At 29.2% G+C, this 20,982-nt stretch overlaps 1 protein-coding gene across 1 annotated transcript in view; it reads left to right on the top strand.

Annotated features, from left to right (window-relative positions):
• The window catches only part of LOC129752518 (uncharacterized), an 87,432-nt gene that overhangs the window by 40,297 nt on the left and 26,153 nt on the right, over positions 1–20,982 (top strand). Inside the window, exons 4-5 of the mRNA XM_055748290.1 lie at positions 9,755–9,965; positions 10,295–10,385. Coding sequence (XP_055604265.1) covers positions 9,755–9,965; positions 10,295–10,385 — 302 coding nt within the window. The remainder of the gene's footprint in view (positions 1–9,754; positions 9,966–10,294; positions 10,386–20,982) is intronic.

The raw sequence follows: 20,982 nt of genomic DNA on the forward strand, positions 1-20,982 counted from the left end.
GATTGTGTGGAGAAAATGCGGGAAGCACCGGATTCCAAAAATAAAATTCATATTGATTACACCGACCTTTCGCTGCTTCGTCTCTTCGACGAGAACGCGCGTCAGCAGCAGCAGTGAAGATAAAGATTAGATCGGTTCAAAAGCCTGAAAACATGAGCCCATGAAGCTGGAATACGTCGTTGAATAGATTTTTTTTGTGAAGAACAAGATCTTCAGTTTTCAAAAATTGAGCACTTAAATCTGATCGGACATTTCACAATTTTCCCCAGAAGTTTGACATTTATGTCTCATGCTTATTGAATTGAATCACTATTGAAGACTTCATTAAAAAAAAAAAAACGCAACACTTTCGTTTGTTATTATATAGTGCCATTTCTAATACAGTTGATATTTTTTTCATGAGACTTTCACACAAGTTGGGTAAACTTATAAACTTTGAATTCATTAAGTTTTATGCATTCCGTGTGCATGAGGAAAAGAGATATAGCTATTTTAGTAAAAGTAGGGAAAATTGAGATTGCCTTACAAAATTAGCTGTAATTCAGTCAAATTTCTTATTTTCATCTCAAAGTTATGTGAGATTATGTAAAAAAGTATATTCTAGTATTTGGTTTTGACGTATCCCAATCAAGGTTGCCGAAAAAAAAATCTGTGTTTTCGACAAAAAATAATCTGTAATTCTGTCATTTGACCTCAAAATTCGGTGACGGTTTCTGTGATACTGTTGTCATGAATTAATAACAAATTCAACAATATTTCGTGAATAAAATTAAAAATATCCAAATTTATTCGATATAAAAATTCATATTTACAAAAATGCAGAAATTGTGTAAATTCCGTAAACAAAATTAAAAACAAAACTATGGTTTTATGTATGAGGCATGCTCAGTTTGATGAGATTTGCAAACCTTCAATTAAAAACTTTCTTTAAGACAAAAAAGCTTTTATAATGGTTATTTTCAAGAAACAAAATTTGTTACCTACTCATCGGTGATTTATTCAACTCAATTTTGCATTCTAGTGTTTTTTTTCCATCTTTTTCTGCTTTCCAGCCCGAACTAAGAAGACATAAAAACATCAATAACAGTAATATTATGTTAAACCCAAACTGCTCTTCAACGTTTTCTTTAAAAATCGTTTATAATAGAAAGATGGACAATCATCTTGCATGAATTAAGGGACAAAAATTATAAATTATATTTTTTTGCTATAAAACCTAATGAAATTTTAACCTTCGTACAAAGGCTCTCCTTCATTTCTTTTTTCCTTCAAACTTTACCGTTTGATAGGGTTGCTAGCCATTTGTTATAGACAGATTTGCTTTTGTAAAATGTCCCTATATTTTTCATTATCAAAAATTTATCATGAACTTGTCATTTGACTGTTTATTGTGACAATCTTTATAGCTATCAAGGATTGTCAACCTCATTGAGTACCTACTAGATATCAAATTTTTTATCTGTCAACGAAAAACGTCTTTTTTAGTCTTGTCAACGAAAAGTTTCTGGCTGGAGATTGACCTGATGATCGACTTGGCGCCCACTAAAACGTTCGTATCGCAGTCCATTTCATTTTTATTTTTTGAAAATCTCACACTGCTAGCTGTTCAACTATTTTGCGCACGATTTTACCACCGTATTTTGTTTATTTTATCAGTGGACAGCTTTTTAAAATTGTAGCTATGAAGTCCAGCCTTTTTATCTTTTGATCAAACCAAACCAAAAAAAAGATTTTCTTCAACACTTCTCCAATCAAAAAGGATAAAATTTTGCTTGATTAAACCCCTCACATTCCGTACCTTCATGGACATCACATGAATTGTGGCTAAATAGTTGATTTCCAATTTTTTTTGGGGCCTCCTATTCGGAATTATCTAAATTTAACAACTTTTAGCATAAAAAAATTATACGTCCTCAAGCACAAAATTTCTATTACTCACGAATTAGTAGAAGTATAGAAATAGCTCTTAACGCAATTAAAAATCCATTTTGTAAAGACAATAGATAGAGCTTTAAACGGTTCCGTCAACAAAAAACTTTCCGAAAGGTTTTTAATGTTAATAAGCAAACAATTATTTTATGATAAAAAAAAGCTCAAACTTAAAAGCAAATCGTGAACTTCATTAACTGACCTATATTTCGAATGTAAAAATTCACGCTGAATCCAATAAATTAAATTCAAAAATATCACAGTAAAACAGCTTTTAAGTTAGGCTCCAATTTTGAAATATTGCTAAGGGGAAAAAGTGCTTATAAATAAATATAAATATCTCAATCTTTTTTAAGTTTCTTTTTCTTAAAGGTTAACAAATTTGCTATCGATCGTCTAAAACTTTTTTCGTTCAAAATTCGCACTATGTTAAATATTTGTCAATTTATGACCAAAATAACGAAAAAAAAACGCATTTTTTTTCATAAGTGCAATTTTATTCTCAGTTTTGGACTACACCTCCATTTTTTATAATTTCTTTTTCTGTGGACCTTAAATTTCAGTTTAAATAAAATTCAGAAATTCAGAATTTCAGAATAAAGGAGATTATTTACCAAAACAGGTTGAAAATTGAAGAATCTATGATTGTGCTTGTTTTCCAAAATTTTGAGAGGATTTCGAAACAGTTTGCTCGTTTTAAAAAAATGGTCTTAAAACTTGAGCTACCGAAAATATTTTACCCAAAGTTATTGCAGTTCATGGATTGTATTTTGGCCACACCTTGTCGTCCACCTCGCATTGCATACATTTCATTAGCTGACCCTTTAAGAACTTTATGAAAAATTTGAACTAAAGTAACTTTTTAACAATAACTCCCAAAAAAAGTAAAAAAAAACTCCCTTTCAGACCTTGAGTTTCAATTTGACACTCCTCGTTTGAAGTCACTAAAGCTGTCTTTTTTCTCAACCGATTTAAGTCGAAACATTAACTCCACTCCATTTATCTCTCCTTTACATTCCTCAAACTTACTCTAGCTGGCTTTAATATTCTTTGCTCTGTTCTATTTTACACAACCATTTTCATCATGTCTACTCTTTTCTTCTACTCAACTCCCAAAATTTGTAGTTTTGAAAACCGCATAACGTAGCTATAACTTTTATTTTTTAAGTCATTCAAAGTCAAAGATTAAAAAAAAAAAACGAAAAAACATGCTTTGCCAAAAAGACTTTATATCAACTACCAGAACCTTGCATTTATATACTCAAAATTCAGTGCATTGTTGAATTTAGGTGATAAAAAATCTGAAAATTTCAAAAATTAATAAAAAGTTAAAAAACAGCTATCTTAAAGAATTCATCAAAAATTCTGTGTTTCGTATTTTGAGAATCTAAAGAAATGTATCAATTTAGGTCATCTTTCCAATCCATTTTTTTAAATTTTTCTACTGTGATTGAAACAATTTTGACGGTATATAAATATAAAAATATTTATTTTAATCTCAAAAAAATCTTCAAAATATATCCATAGAGCTTCTAATTTCAGCTTACTTGAACAATAAATGATTTTTTAAGCACTTGGTTGCTGGTCTATAGTCTTTTTTCCTAAGTATGTTTTCCCAAACCTTTTTCTTAGACTTTGGATATCTTAAAAATTAATAGTTATAACCGAATATTATCTTAGAAATATATTTGAGTTACGTTACGAAGTTTCTAAAACTATAAATATGGTGCAAATCAGTCGGTTATGAAATTCAAATTAAGCTAGCAATAATAATAATAATAAAAATGCACAAAAAAAAGTAAATTGATTTCTAAAACCATTTTCTTACTTATTGCCATCACACAAACTCGAAAAAAGTAAGAAACTTCACTGATACGATACCAAATATTTCATAATCAAATTTTCATATAAACTTTATTTCCGGTAGGTTGTTAATAAATTATTGAAAATGATGATCTTATTCTAATGTCGAAAAAACAGAATTTTAAGCTTTGGACAAAAAAATCAGTACACAGAAATTGAAAACATAAAATAAAACACCAGTTTTAAAAAAATAATTAAATTCTTAATTTGAAATGTGATTACCGGACTTTTCCAAATTTTGTTATAAATATCTGGACAAACACCAAGATGGTGATAAGTGATTTGAAGATTTGCTGTAAATTTTGGAAGCACAAAGCAAATACGAACTATGTTTATATTGCGCATTAAAATCATTTTTAAATCATTCCATGGATTAATTAAAAAATCATGATCGATTTAAAGAAATGAATTAAAAATGTTAAAGTTTAAAATTCCAAGCTTTGAATATTTTTTCGCTGTTAATTTAAATTTTGGGTATTGAAATGGACAAAAGCAGGAAAATTAATTTTTCTTATTAAAAATTTAGATTCATCGGCTAGGTTTTTGCGTTCTTGAAATAAAAACTTCTATGTGCCCCAGAACTCAAAAATTCAGAATTTGTAAACAAAGACAAACTTTTTAAAATTATTTCAAATAGTTGTTTTATTTTGACTATAAAATTTGGTTAATCTATTCGAAAATGAAAAGACAATACAATAAAACTAAGTGAAATTATTTGAAAATTAAAATAAAACGGTAATACAATTTATCGGTCAAATTTATGTTATTTTAGTTAAACATTTCAAGATAATGAAAATTAAAAATTTGTTGCATGAGGAAGATATCGATGACATGTGATGAAAATGCTTCCAATCATCGCTCATTTTAAATATTTGTTTTTTTTTAGAGTCAAACCAGGCAGCGACTGAAAACCTCTCAAATAGAGACAAAAAAAAATCTGTTCATTTCTTCTAACTTTCCATCCGCCTTTAATTTTCACAATCCATTAATGCTATTACTTAATGAACATAACGTTTACCGATTGGTCGATAAATTAAATGAACAAACAATACTAACGATGATGAAACTCATCATAAATTAAAATAAAATATGAAGATGAAAAAGATAAATTTTAAACACATGTGATAGATTTTTTTTCAAAAAAAACGTTTTAAACAATTTTCAAAATTGTATTTATAGAATTTGTTGGATAATTCAAGAGACAGCATTTAATGATGGATGATGCAATTCCTCGACCTCGATTTTTTGTCAGATTTCGTCTATCACATCTCGTTTTGGTGATACGTAGTTTATAAGTTTAAAAATAAATCAGTTTTGAGTGAAATCAATAACTGATGAACTTAAAAATCCGTATAAGAGAAAAAAGACAGATTCTGTATTCATCCTATTAAAAAATAATATTTTTAAACTGTGACCCAAAGATGGGTCTTGACTCAAACATTCAGTCAGCGAAACTTTTTTTGTAGAGAAATGAATCCAACTTAGATGAAATTTCAGGGACTAGATAAGGGAAAAATTGATGTTGAAAAACATGCGAAAAAAAAATGTGGGTTCAAGTCTCACCGGGAGACAAGGCGAAAATTTTTTTTCGCATGTTTTTCAACATCAATTTTTCCCTTATCTAGTCCCTGAAATTTCATCTAAGTTGGATTCATTTCTCTACAAAAAAAGTTTCGCTGACTGAATGTTTGAGTCAAGACCCATCTTTGGGTCACAGTTTAAAAATAGAAAATAAGGCGGTGCCAAACACCGAATTTGGTTGGATATCCAAATACGGCAAACGCATCATTTCTCATCATAACTGACAACCCGTGCAGTATATGAGAAGGCAATGCAAATCTTGCCGTGCCTAAAATATCCAAATTTGAGTCCAACTACCGTAAGATGAAAAGATGGGAATAGAAATAGACCAGGAAAAATGATTATGATCACATGGGAGAACTATTCCCTTCATTCCGATAGACATCGACACTCAACCAGTATAATTTCATACGCCAGGTTGGTCTCCTGTAGTAGAATGTTAATACATGGGCCCCGGAGAGGCGCAAGATGTGGGTTCAAGTCTCACCGGGAGACAAGGCGAATTTTTTTCGCATGTTTTTCAACATCAATTTTTCCCTTATCTAGTCCCTGAAATTTCATCTAAGTTGGATTCATTTCTCTACAAAAAATAATATTTTATGATGAGGATGATGATGATGATGATGAAAAAAAAATTCTACAGTGTTTTTTTGAACGACCAATTTTTTTGACATAACTGAAGAAAGTTGAAAACAAAGGTTTTATTTTATTTAACAAATTTGTTAAATTCTGCAAAACGATTTGATTTTTTTTCTTTGAAAAATATGTTTTATTCAATTTAGTTGAATCTTCCTTTAATATTCGGTCTAAAATATTACCTTGGAAAAATCGATGAAAACGTTTATATTAATATTTTTTGCAATGTTTCAAGGTTTTGTCAGAAAATTGCAGAATTTTTAAAAGTAATTTTCACCTATTTTCAAAAATTTAAGGACTTCCAAATTATCAAAATTAAGCTTTTAAATTCTTTGCACCTCCAAATAATGAAAATTGGGGGCCTTGTGTAATTTATCAAACTCTTTTGAATGTGGAATTGAGCATATATAAAATTAAGTTGATGGTGAAATTGATTTCTAGAAAAATATTTCAAATTTGTAATGATATAAACGATTATTTTTATTTATCAAAGTGATTAGTAATAAAAAGAAGGATGAACAACACTTCTATAAAAAAAAAACAATTTTATAGGCGAGGAAGTGTTTTTTTTTAGATAATATTTGGGTTGAAACTAATGGTATAGTAAATTGCAGATCGAGATTGACAATTTAAAACAAGTTTCAAATCTTAAACGTCATACAGTGTCGTAGAATGAAATGTCTTAGGCCTAGAGTGATATAGGACTAAATACCGCCAATAATCTGACATGTTTGTTAACACTTATTTTTAAACCTTTTGGGATCAAGCAGTTTCACGTTTCTACGGTAAAACAATTTCTTGAACTAAACATTTTACTTGAAAAAAATCTCCATGGGGGGGGGGGTTAAAACCCCCAACCCCTTCCCCCCCTCCCGTTCGCACGGCTTTGGATTTCATCTCTCCTGGTGGTAACTCTTAGACCTTACTGCCAATCATTTTGTTATGTAGATCGATAAACACATGGAAAAAGCATTCAAGAGACTACCAAAATGATGATTTTTTGAAAAATTTCCAGTTGTTTCATGTTTTTAAGCTTCTCTTTTCTGCAGCTTTTGACTCAAACAGTTTTCATTAAAATGGATTGTTAAATTGACATATTTTAAAACATCCTGCTTAAAAAGTAAGTAAAACTAATGATTGGCTGTGGTTCTAGGCCGATTTTAGTCAACCCCTTCAAAAGGGAGGCAGGGTTGGGAACTTGAGAATCTAAGTTCACCATTAATCCTTAAACTTAGACCACAGATGAATTTATCATCAGTGGTTTAAGTTTAAGATTTCACTTTTGCAGTTATTGTTATGTTTTTACTGAAATATTTAAACTGTGAGCTGTTTTTAAAATTCAGAGGTTGTAATTATAAGACAACTACAATTTTTACTAGGGAAGATGGGGGCATAATGGCCACCTTAAGGAAAACGCTAATTTAACCATAGAGAACAGCTGTAATATGTGATTTACATCATTTTTTCGTGTGCAGACACTCAAATAGTCTATTGCCTAATTGGATGAAACTTGAAAAAGTAGATAAAAACGTTTAAAAATGCATTTTAAAATTTTTTGCCGAAAGCTGAAAACCAGTCACTGTAGAGTGTAGAGGCATAATGAGAAAACCCCCGAGGCAGTATGAGCACCATTAATGAAGGCATAATGAGCGTTTTCTTCCGGGGATTCTAGCAGCAAATTCGACTCGATGAAGTCAACTGATTAATAGAGCTACAGCTTGACTTGTATCGTCTGACGATTTGGCCTATTAGTAAGATGTCGGAGAGGTAATCAGTAGACTCGAGTTCGATTCCTGGTCGAGGTGATTTTTTTTTCATTTATCATTCATGATCATGATTGCACTAAACGGTGAGGCGTAGATTTATCAAACAAGGCAATAACAAAATAATCTAGTTCCGTTTGTAGAATTCAAAGAATTAACACATGCTCAATGCTCATACATTATGTTTCTGGTGTTTTGTTTGACGGATGATGCTTTGATGCTATTAGCCGTATAATGTAACAATGAAAAAATCAATCATGAATGGTATGTGCAAAAAAAATCCCCTCGAACAGGAATCGAACTCCAGTGTACTGATTATCTCTCCGACACCTTACCAATAGGCCAAATCGACAGACGAAACAACCTAAGCTGTAGCTCTATTATTCAGTTGACTTCATCGAGTTGAATTCGCTGCTAGATTCCCCGGCAGAAAATGCTCATTATGCCTTCATTGATAGTGCTCAATTCACCACTAGTGAACAAATTAAAGTAAAAAAGCGTTTTAAAATTGATTAATGTGAAAAATCAAAAATTTTATGATGTTGAAAATTGAGAAACAATGTGTAGATCATGTTGCAGTGCGTACATTTCAGATCAAGATGATTTGAAGGTCATAAAAGCTTATTTGGTGGTGCTCAAAAATTATGATATTTTCGTCACTTGAGGACCTAGCTGGTAATTATTTAATATTTCTGTAAACATGAAAAGGATATATCTTTTTTGGTGAAAAATTAATACTATAGGTAAAACGAAACAAATCCTCATGAAATTTTTTTTAAGAAAATACGAACTTGTGTAGAAAAAAGGAGTGCTCATTACGCCCTGGGTGCTCGTTATGCCCTCATCTCCCCTATCACGATATTTTAATTGTTCACTGATATAAATTTCCTGTAATTAGAGTTCAAATTTGAAAACTGAAGGAAAGTATATGTTTTTTTTTTTTGAGTTTAATTACTTAGAAATCTTAAGTTTAAAAAATCGGTTGAAAAATTACAATCAATTTTCGGTGAACCATTCCAGCGAGAATATGATACCTTTTTTGAAATTTACGTTAACATTTCTGAGATTTTTTCGTAATTTATTATTCACAACAAAATACTCAACAACTGAACGTCGTATTATCGACATCCTAAATTCCTATGTATTGTGTTTTCCATTTTCCCAGTATATTGAGAAATAAGTCTGTCGAAAGTTCTAGCACCAGGAAAACTTTTCCAAGGCAAAAAATGCGACCGAGAGGAAAAAGTTTCTATTTTATTCATTCAATGACGACATTATGTACTTGAAATCGATGGCAAGTCGAATCTAAGTTACAGGCTATGACGACAATATCAGGTTTATCTGCATTTCAGTCCAATTTTTTGCACTAGGAAAATGAAAAAGAACGATAAACCATATACGAACTGCCGACAACAGAATCAGTCTAACTTAATCTTATCTTATCCAGAACTGTAAATTTGGGAATGATTATTGTTTATAAACAATTTGAGTGCATTTTTTTTATAAATTTAGAACAATTAGTAGACAATTATGATAACCATGATATTTTGAATTTTGTATCCTGCTATCGAAAATGATTTCTGCAGCACTTTGATCTGAGAGTCATAAATTCTGAAGTAAATTGGTTTTGGTTTTGAACACTTGAACAACTTTAAATAGAAAATGTATGAAAACTGCGAAAAAAAGACTTTCTATTATTTTGATGTACACATTTAAATTGTTTTCTACAGTTTTTAATTTTTTAAGCCTTTAAAATCATGGAATTAAACATAAATTTTGTTTTGTTTTTTTTTTTCATACACCCTTTAAGTTGATGACTACTCAGCCAAATTAATATTTTTTTCACTTGGAAACATTTTTCCCAAATCACTCCGCGTAACGTCTTAACAGCCAGGTGTTTGAAGTTGTCATGTGCTAGAACCTAGAACACATCTAAAAATAGCTTCCACTTTTTATCAATCAAATTAGTGTTCATAAAATAGAACCGGCTACCGACAGTAGGTACACAAGCAAACCACCTCCAGGCAGCAGCGCCTTCCTCAGAGACATTTGCCTCACTACTCGACTCGTTGTCATTCAGGAAATTCGAACCCACTCCGAAGGAAGTTTTGCCCTGATGGTTTGTTCCTCGAATCTGGGGACCGGAAAAAATAATCCCTACACCAGCAAGGAAAACCAGACAAACTTTACCGAGTTTTTGTGTTGTTAGGTATATGTGCCAAAGGCCATTTTTGGCCATCGTTGAAAACGCCAAACGCCTTGAACCTGTGTTTTTTTTTGGGTGCAGTGATATTCCTATGAATGGACTCAAATTAGTGTAACCAACGAAAAGTCGTTTTTAGTGGACCGTGGGGAGCCTTAAAGACTACCAAGTCTTAAATTACATCGTCTTGCAGAAGTGCTGTTGTAAACCAAACAACAATATACAGGGAATTCGGATGAAACGAAACGTTACCACCGGTTTTGGATTTTGTCGCTGAAAAGTGAATCAACGTTTATGCGACCACCACAACGATTATCAGCTGGACATCAGCGTGTCATCATCTACAGCTTGGACATCACATCAACGGCTGTCGCCGAATTGAAAATTCCCACCTCACAAAAATGGCAAGGGTAACATATTGCTTTATCGTTTTTTCCTCTATTTTTTCTATTGTAAGGTGGCATTTATGTAAATAAAAACTAGCATGCAAGAAAATATTACAACATCAGCTAGCCACTGTAGACTTAAGAAGACGTAACATAATGACATTTTTATAGCTATTGTCATAAGTTGCACAATGTTCAATATCGGATACGAATCGATCAGTCAGATGTAAGCTTGAGATTGAAGAATATTTTTTACAATGTACCTACTAGCTAAAATTCGCTATTAGAAAAAAAGCATGGAAAGATTGTCCGGTTAAAACCCGGACTTGCCCGGATATTCGACAAAAAATTTAGGAAAAATTCGGTCCGGCACAGTTGCCCGGATTTTGTTGAAAAATGCTCGGATTCATTCCCTTTATTTGCAAAATCTAAAAAAAATACTTAAATTGAGTTATTTTAATTTTGAATTTTTACGTTCAAAAACAAATTTATTTGAGCAAGTTTTTTTGCAAAATCATGGACGGTGTATTGGAAGTCTAAAATAAAATTTAAAATCTGTTGATGTATGTTGACAGATGAAAAAAATATTTCAAGTGTATTCTTCTTGGTGTCAACCCTCTAGATCTTCCAGATGTTATGGATTCCAGGTAGACATTTTCTCAAGGTTCCAGACTTCCAGTCATTTGTCTTTTCATCCCGAATTTTGGGATTGGATAAGAATCAAAAAAGGACTGTTTAGAATAAGGAATAAAAATTTAAAATGTTTAGAAGTAGGAATTTCAACGGTTTTGTAAATGGCAGTAAACTAGTTGAAAAATTAAAATCTGGTGACCAAAACAAAATCTTCAGCACCAGCTACAAAGTTTGGTACCGTAAACTGGGGTAACATTGATCACCGGGGTAATTTTGATCAACATGAAATTTTTCCACATAAAGGGTGATACGGTCAAAATTTGGTCAAGGGAAAACGCGTGTAAATCGGTGAAATCGTTTATTTTAAAAATCAAATTAAATTTCATTTTCAAGTTTAATTAGTATAAAATTCAGGAAAAATATTCAGTTAGGATTCCGCTTTTCCAAATCCGAATTACCAGGCCTTACGCTTAACACCTGCATCAGATTTTGTACAGCCACCTTGTCCACCTTCTTCGCCGCAGAAAGCCAGTTTGCCTTGAACTGCTGCTCGTCCTTAGCAGTTTTTTTTGGTCTTCGTTAGGTTCCGCTTGACAATAGTCCAGTATTTCTCAATTGGGCGGAGCTCTGGTGTGTTGGGAGGGTTCTTGTCCTTGGGAACCACCTGCACGTTGTTTGCGGCGTACCACTCCATGGCATTTTTCCGTAATGGCAAGATGCCAAATCCGGCCCAAAACAGTACGGAACAACCGTGTTTCTTCAGGAAAGGCAGCAGACGTTTATTCAAACACTCTTTCACATAAATTTCAACGTCGTCGATAAAGCTTCTAGAAGCCTCGGATTTTTATTCCGAGTGGCCAAGGAATTCAAGGACGTGTATTGCCTGAAGAGCCTGTATTGCAGCATAGTTCGATCCATCCTTGAATACGCCTCAGCTGTCTGGTGTCCTTACTACCAGAACGGTAATGAGCGGCTCGAGGCCATCCAGAGGCGCTTTTTGCGTTATGCCCTCAGACACCTTAACTGGCAAGACCCATTCCACATGCCAAGCTACGAACATCGATGTCGTCTTATAGACATGGATACTCTTCAAGCCCGAAGAAATGCAACACGAGCTTCTTTTGTCGCCGATCTACTGACATCGCGTATCGATTGTCCTACGCTACTAGAAGCTATTCCTCTTAGTGTGAGACCTCATGGACTGAGAAACCAGGACCTTCAACTGTATGTTCCCATTCGATTGAACAACTATGGAGCCAATAGTGCATTCATCGGTGTGATGAAAACGTTCAACCGCTTTTCCGAACTCTTCGACTTCGACGATTCGCGGAATGTTTTTCGAAGAAGTGTTTTAAGATTATCAAGAAATCATTAATTAGATGTAAATTTTATGTAACTTTAACTTTAAGTCGTCATTTGGGCCTATACTTGGTCCGTTGATTGAATAAACAAACAAACAAACAAAAAAAAAAAATATCTGCTACCTTTCCCGTTCCTTTGGCCGTATAAAACTCCTGTCCCGGAAGCTGCTTGTAGTCGGCTTTGACGTAGGTTTCGTCGTCCATTACCACGCAGCCAAACTTCGTCAGCATCGTCGTGTACAGCCTCCGGGATCGCGATTTGGCCGTCGTATTTTGTTTATCATCGCGATTTGGAGTCACTTCCTTCTTGTAAGTCGATAGTCCGGCTCGTTTTTTGGCTCGATGCACGGTTGTAGACGATACACCCAACTTATTTGCGGCATCTCGGAGAGAGAGGTTAGGGTTTCGTTTGAAACTACCGGCAACTCTCTTTGTCGTCTCAGCGGCTTCCGGTTTTCGATTTCCCCCCGATCCAGACTTCCTGGCTGTCGACAAACGTTCCCCAAACACTTTAATTATATTTGTCAAGGTTGATTTGGCAACTTTTAGCGATTTTGCCAGCTTTGCGTGCAAGTTACTCGGATTTTCGCGATGCGCGAGCAAAATTTTTATACGCTGCTCTTCTTTCTTGGACGGCATTTTGACAACTGAAGAGTGAAGAGTGAATTTCAAAATCAAAATAGGAGCAACATTCTACACACACACCTTCATAATGAGGGGTGTTCAGGTTTTTTAAATGCAAAATTGAAAGAAATACGTCAAGTTGACATTGACCAAATTTTGACCGTATCACCCTTTATATATTTCAACTTTCGACAATTTTTTCTTTCTCCGTTGAATTCCGTCGTAAATATCAGTACTGATATAAGCGGCGGCAAAACAAGTACCATGACATAAAATTGACAGACATATTCGACATGTCGTTTAGAATTTCCAAATAGGTTCCTTAAAACACCTAGAAGTATCTTACACGGTTCGAAGATGTTGCATTAGAAGCGCTGAGAAGTTCCGTTAAAGGGGGGGTAGGGTCTAACGGGTATAAAAAAAACACCATTTTCACGATTTTTTTCTAGAGCTATCGTTCAAACAAATGTATTCAAATTTTTTGCATTATACAAAGCATTGTTAAAAGAACATTTAGCAATTTTTTCGTTAAAAAATATTGAAAAATGAGCCGGTGACGGAGCACTTTCGAGGATGCCTTTTAGAAAACAGGATTTGCGGTGGACACTGTATCTGAAGTCAAAAAATCAGAGCGAAATATTTTTAATAGATGTTTTTCTGGACCCCAACGTTTTTATTTAACCTTAAAAAAAAATTAGGAAATTTTTGTGGCTGTTTGAAGTAAAAACTACGATTTTTCACGAAAAAATCCGCCATTTTTCACCTGTAAAATCTCCCCAAAGTAAAAAAAATAAAAAAGAAAAACGTTGGGGTCTGGTATTTTATATGTAGAAAATATGTTCCAAATTTGAAAAGAATCGGATAAGTAGTTTTCAAATGACGATGTCCACGGGCTTTAAAAATGTGCTTTCGAGAAAAACGCGTTTGAAGTTTCTGCTTTTGCTTTCTTGCAGTGTTAGATAGGAGGAGATGAAGGCCTATAATTTCTACAGTTTTGCTTCAATTGACTTGAAAATTTGACACAACATTCTTGAAATGTTTTACAATAAGAAAATAAAAAAATAAAAAAATCGATTTTTTTAAAGTGTTAGACCCTCCCCACTCACCCCCCCCCCCTTAATAATATTTTGACCTTTGAAAGACGATGGAAGTTTCTGAGTAACTTTTACGTGACGGGGGCCACCTAAAGCTCCCGTAAAACATTTGTTCAGTCAAATGTGAACTTCGGAATTCCATCCTTATGTTAGAACGCGACATTTGGTTGTTTGGGTAGGGCCAAAACCTCGAAATCTTATCCCAGGTCCACAATTCAGATATATAAAAGCTGTACTCGAAAAACACCAACATAAGTTATTCACAAAAGAAGTTGATGCATGAATTTTGGGTGCAGTCCTTGGTCCCGAAAATCGAATTTACAATAAAATAAGATTCACTAAGGTTGTCTGGATTTTGCCCGAATGTTTTCACTTTATTTGCAAAACCAAAGGAAAACAATTATTGCGTTTTAACATTTATGTACTTTGCGTCCAAAACAATTTTTTGAGCCAAGTGTTCCGATGAAAAAAAACAACTTCTCGAGTTCTTTTCTTCCTGATTTTAAATGAAGAATATTCTAATTTTCCTGGATAATGCCCAGATTTTTAGTTGTAAACTTTGAAATCGAATGCCTGAATTTTGGTAGGTTTTTGGATAAAATAGTCCGGATTTGTTCTACCCGGATAAGTGCGGAAAAATATCTGGTGAGATAAGGTTTGAATCGTTTCGGTTTGAATGTTCTGATTTCAAATGATTTTATTTTATAAAAATCAAAATTTGTTGCCTAAGACCGGATTGCGGAATCTGTATCCAGTTTATTATTCTTGGTTTTCAGTTCGATTCATCATTGGGACAAAATTCTGATGCGAATCATGATTTTGCATTTGAAACTAAAATTAGATTTATTTTCCATGTTCGAAACTCATTTTTCTGGAATATTAAAAGAAAACATTTAAAACTGAAACTTAAAAAAGTTCCATAATGGTGATCCAGAATTGAAATATCAGAGTTTCATCATTAGCAATTTTCATTCAGTTTCACCAGTTGAATTGAGGATAAATTATTAAAGAAAGAATTCAAATAGAAAATCAAAGAATCAAAGTTCAAAAAAAATGTGGTCAAGTATTCTACTATAAAATACCCTTTATGGATCTTAGTTATTGAAAAAAATTGTTTGGAACTTAGATTCTGGAATCGATGTCAAATGTAGAATTCAAAATTTTAACTCAGGTTTAAAATTCAAAATTCAAAATTCAAAATTCAAAATTCAAAATTCAAAATTCAAAATTCAAAATTCAAAATTCAAAATTCAAAATTCAAAATTCAAAATTCAAAATTCAAAATTCAAAATTCAAAATTCAAAATTCAAAATTCAAAATTCAAAATTCAAAATTCAAAATTCAAAATTCAAAATTCAAAATTCAAAATTCAAAATTCAAAATTCAAAATTCAAAATTCAAAATTTAAAATTCAAAATTCAAAATTCAAAATTCAAAATTCAAAATTCAAAATTCAAAATTCAAAATTCAAAATTCAAAATTCAAAATTCAAAATTCAAAATTCAAAATTCAAAATTCAAAATTCAAAATTCAAAATTCAAAATTCAAAATTCAAAATTCAAAATTCAAAATTCAAAATTCAAAATTCAAAATTCAAAATTCAAAATTCAAAATTCAAAATTCAAAATTCAAAATTCAAAATTCAAAATTCAAAATTCAAAATTCAAAATTCAAAATTCAAAATTCAAAATTCAAAATTCAAAATTCAAAATTCAAAATTCAAAATTCAAAATTCAAAATTCAAAATTCAAAATTCAAAATTCAAAATTCAAAATTCAAAATTCCAAATTCAAAATTCAAAATTCAAAATCGAAATTAAAATTAGACATTCAAAATTCAAAATTCAAAATTCAAAATTCAAAATTCAAAATTCAAAATTCAAAATTCAAAATTCAAAATTCAAAATTCAAAATTCAAAATTCAAAATTCAAAATTCAAAATTCAAAATTCAAAATTCAAAATTCAAAATTCAAAATTCAAAATTCAAAATTCAAAATTCAAAATTCAAAATTCAAAATTCAAAATTCAAAATTCAAAATTCAAAATTCAAAATTCAAAATTCAAAATTCAAAATTCAAAATTCAAAATTCAAAATTCAAAATTCAAAATTCAAAATTCAAAATTCAAAATTCAAAATTCAAAATTCAAAATTCAAAATTCAAAATTCAAAATTCAAAATTCAAAATTCAAAATTCAAAATTCAAAATTCAAAATTCAAAATTCAAAATTCAAAATTCAAAATTCAAAATTCAAAATTCAAAATTCAAAATTCAAAATTCAAAATTCAAAATTCAAAATTCAAAATTCAAAATCCAAAATTCAAAATTCAAAATTCAAAATTCAAAATTCAAAATTCAAAATCCAAAATTCAAAATTCAAAATTCAAAATTCAAAATTCAAAATTCAAAATTCAAAATTCAAAATTCAAAATTCAAAATTCATAATTAATAATTCAAAATTCAAAATTCAAAATTCAAAATTCAAAATTCAAAATTCAAAATTCAAAATTCAAAATTCAAAATTCAAAATTCAAAATTCAAAATTCAAAATTCAAAATTCAAAATTCAAAATTCAAAATTCAAAATTCAAAATTCAAAATTCAAAATTCAAAATTCAAAATTCAAAATTCAAAATTCAAAATTCAAAATTAAAAATTAAAAATTAAAAATTCAAAATTCAAAATTCAAAATTCAAAATTCAAAATTCAAAATTCAAAATTCAAAATTCAAAATTCAAAATTCAAATTTCAAAATTCAAAATTCAAAATTCAAAATTCAAAATTCAAAATTCAAAATTCAAAATTCAAAATTCAAAATTCAAAATTCAAAATTCATAATTAATAATTCAAAATTCAAAATTCAAAATTCAAAATTCAAAATTCAAAATTCAAAATTCAAAATTCAAAATTCAAAATTCAAAATTCAAAATTCAAAATTAAAAATTAAAAATTAAAAATTCAAAATTCAAAATTCAAAATTCAAAATTCAAAATTCAAAATTCAAAATTCAAAATTCAAATTTCAAAATTCAAAATTCAAAATTCAAAATTGAAAATTCAAAATTCAAAATTCAAAATTCGAAATTGCAAATTCAAAATTCAAAATTCAAAATCGAAATTCAAAATTCAAAATTCAAAATTCAAAATTCAAAATTCAAAATTCAAAATTCAAAATTCAAAATTCAAAATTCAAAATTCAAAATTCAAAATTCAAAATTCAAAATTCAAAATTCAAAATTCAAAATTCAAAATTCAAAATTCAAAATTCAAAATTCAAAATTCAAAATTTAAAATTCAAAATTCAAAATTCAAAATTCTAAATTCTTAATTCAAAATTCTAAATTTTTAATTCTAAATTCTAAATTCTAATATTTTTAAGTTTTAAATTCGAAATTGTGATGATCATTTTGTAAGCTCAACCCCCCTTTGGGTGAACAACAAATGAACTGCATTCAAGGTTGTTTAAAAACATGCATCATCATCATCATCATCATCACAATATGTTTCATTTTCGGTCTCAAAACGTTAATGTACCCATTACAAACCTAACCATTCATATCTCACAAGTCACAACCAAATACCGGTTCTCGTGCCGTCGAAAAGGAGTGTATCGAAACGCTCAACTGTTGTTTCCACCCCAACTAAACTCATCTGTGAGGGGGAGCAAAAACAAACTATGACCCCTAACTAAAGCAAAAGGTGACTAATGATTGGATGGGGCTGGCTGGCTGGAGCGTTATTGCAATAACTCATTACTCAACTCAGCATTTTGTGTCGCTTGCGATGATTTCGGGATGGTTTTTCTCTTTGTGGCTTACTTCAACAGATCGTTAGATGATAACAAATTAAACTAATTTAAGCTCAGGTCCACAATTCAGATATATAAAAGCTGTACTCGAAAAACACCAACATAAGTTATTCACAAAAGAAGTTGATGCATGAATTTTGGGTGCAGTCCTTGGTCCCGAAAATCGAATTTACAATAAAATAAGATTCACTAAGGTTGTCTGGATTTTGCCCGAATGTTTTCACTTTATTTGCAAAACCAAAGGAAAACAATTATTGCGTTTTAACATTTATGTACTTTGCGTCCAAAACAATTTTTTGAGCCAAGTGTTCCGATGAAAAAAAACAACTTCTCGAGTTCTTTTCTTCCTGATTTTAAATGAAGAATATTCTAATTTTCCTGGATAATGCCCAGATTTTTAGTTGTAAACTTTGAAATCGAATGCCTGAATTTTGGTAGGTTTTTGGATAAAATAGTCCGGATTTGTTCTACCCGGATAAGTGCGGAAAAATATCTGGTGAGATAAGGTTTGAATCGTTTCGGTTTGAATGTTCTGATTTCAAATGATTTTATTTTATAAAAATCAAAATTTGTTGCCTAAGACCGGATTGCGGAATCTGTATCCAGTTTATTATTCTTGGTTTTCAGTTCGATTCATCATTGGGACAAAATTCTGATGCGAATCATGATTTTGCATTTGAAACTAAAATTAGATTTATTTTCCATGTTCGAAACTCATTTTTCTGGAATATTAAAAGAAAACATTTAAAACTGAAACTTAAAAAAGTTCCATAATGGTGATCCAGAATTGAAATATCAGAGTTTCATCATTAGCAATTTTCATTCAGTTTCACCAGTTGAATTGAGGATAAATTATTAAAGAAAGAATTCAAATAGAAAATCAAAGAATCAAAGTTCAAAAAAAATGTGGTCAAGTATTCTACTATAAAATACCCTTTATGGATCTTAGTTATTGAAAAAAATTGTTTGGAACTTAGATTCTGGAATCGATGTCAAATGTAGAATTCAAAATTTTAACTCAGGTTTAAAATTCAAAATTCAAAATTCAAAATTCAAAATTCAAAATTCAAAATTCAAAATTCAAAATTCAAAATTCAAAATTCAAAATTCAAAATTCAAAATTCAAAATTCAAAATTCAAAATTCAAAATTCAAAATTCAAAATTCAAAATTCAAAATTCAAAATTCAAAATTCAAAATTCAAAATTCAAAATTCAAAATTCAAAATTCAAAATTTAAAATTCAAAATTCAAAATTCAAAATTCAAAATTCAAAATTCAAAATTCAAAATTCAAAATTCAAAATTCAAAATTCAAAATTCAAAATTCAAAATTCAAAATTCAAAATTCAAAATTCAAAATTCAAAATTCAAAATTCAAAATTCAAAATTCAAAATTCAAAATTCAAAATTCAAAATTCAAAATTCAAAATTCAAAATTCAAAATTCAAAATTCAAAATTCAAAATTCAAAATTCAAAATTCAAAATTCAAAATTCAAAATTCAAAATTCAAAATTCAAAATTCAAAATTCAAAATTCAAAATTCAAAATTCAAAATTCAAAATTCAAAATTCAAAATTCAAAATTCAAAATTCAAAATTCAAAATTCAAAATTCCAAATTCAAAATTCAAAATTCAAAATCGAAATTAAAATTAGACATTCAAAATTCAAAATTCAAAATTCAAAATTCAAAATTCAAAATTCAAAATTCAAAATTCAAAATTCAAAATTCAAAATTCAAAATTCAAAATTCAAAATTCAAAATTCAAAATTCAAAATTCAAAATTCAAAATTCAAAATTCAAAATTCAAAATTCAAAATTCAAAATTCAAAATTCAAAATTCAAAATTCAAAATTCAAAATTCAAAATTCAAAATTCAAAATTCAAAATTCAAAATTCAAAATTCAAAATTCAAAATTCAAAATTCAAAATTCAAAATTCAAAATTCAAAATTCAAAATTCAAAATTCAAAATTCAAAATTCAAAATTCAAAATTCAAAATTCAAAATTCAAAATTCAAAATTCAAAATTCAAAATTCAAAATTCAAAATTCAAAATTCAAAATTCAAAATTCAAAATTCAAAATTCAAAATTCAAAATTCAAAATTCAAAATTCAAAATTCAAAATTCAAAATTCAAAATTCAAAATCCAAAATTCAAAATTCAAAATTCAAAATTCAAAATTCAAAATTCAAAATCCAAAATTCAAAATTCAAAATTCAAAATTCAAAATTCAAAATTCAAAATTCAAAATTCAAAATTCAAAATTCATAATTAATAATTCAAAATTCAAAATTCAAAATTCAAAATTCAAAATTCAAAATTCAAAATTCAAAATTCAAAATTCAAAATTCAAAATTCAAAATTCAAAATTCAAAATTCAAAATTCAAAATTCAAAATTCAAAATTCAAAATTCAAAATTCAAAATTCAAAATTCAAAATTAAAAATTAAAAATTAAAAATTCAAAATTCAAAATTCAAAATTCAAAATTCAAAATTCAAAATTCAAAATTCAAAATTCAAAATTCAAATTTCAAAATTCAAAATTCAAAATTCAAAATTCAAAATTCAAAATTCAAAATTCAAAATTCAAAATTCAAAATTCAAAATTCAAAATTCAAAATTCAAAATTCAAAATTCATAATTAATAATTCAAAATTCAAAATTCAAAATTCAAAATTCAAAATTCAAAATTCAAAATTCAAAATTCAAAATTCAAAATTCAAAATTCAAAATTCAAAATTCAAAATTCAAAATTCAAAATTCAAAATTAAAAATTAAAAATTAAAAATTCAAAATTCAAAATTCAAAATTCAAAATTCAAAATTCAAAATTCAAATTTCAAAATTCAAAATTCAAAATTCAAAATTGAAAATTCAAAATTCAAAATTCAAAATTCGAAATTGCAAATTCAAAATTCAAAATTCAAAATCGAAATTCAAAATTCAAAATTCAAAATTCAAAATTCAAAATTCAAAATTCAAAATTCAAAATTCAAAATTCAAAATTCAAAATTCAAAATTCAAAATTCAAAATTCAAAATTCAAAATTCAAAATTCAAAATTCAAAATTCAAAATTCAAAATTCAAAATTCAAAATTCAA

This window comes from Uranotaenia lowii, chromosome 3, assembly GCF_029784155.1.
Source record: "Uranotaenia lowii strain MFRU-FL chromosome 3, ASM2978415v1, whole genome shotgun sequence".
Classification (NCBI taxonomy): Eukaryota; Metazoa; Arthropoda; class Insecta; order Diptera; family Culicidae; genus Uranotaenia; species Uranotaenia lowii.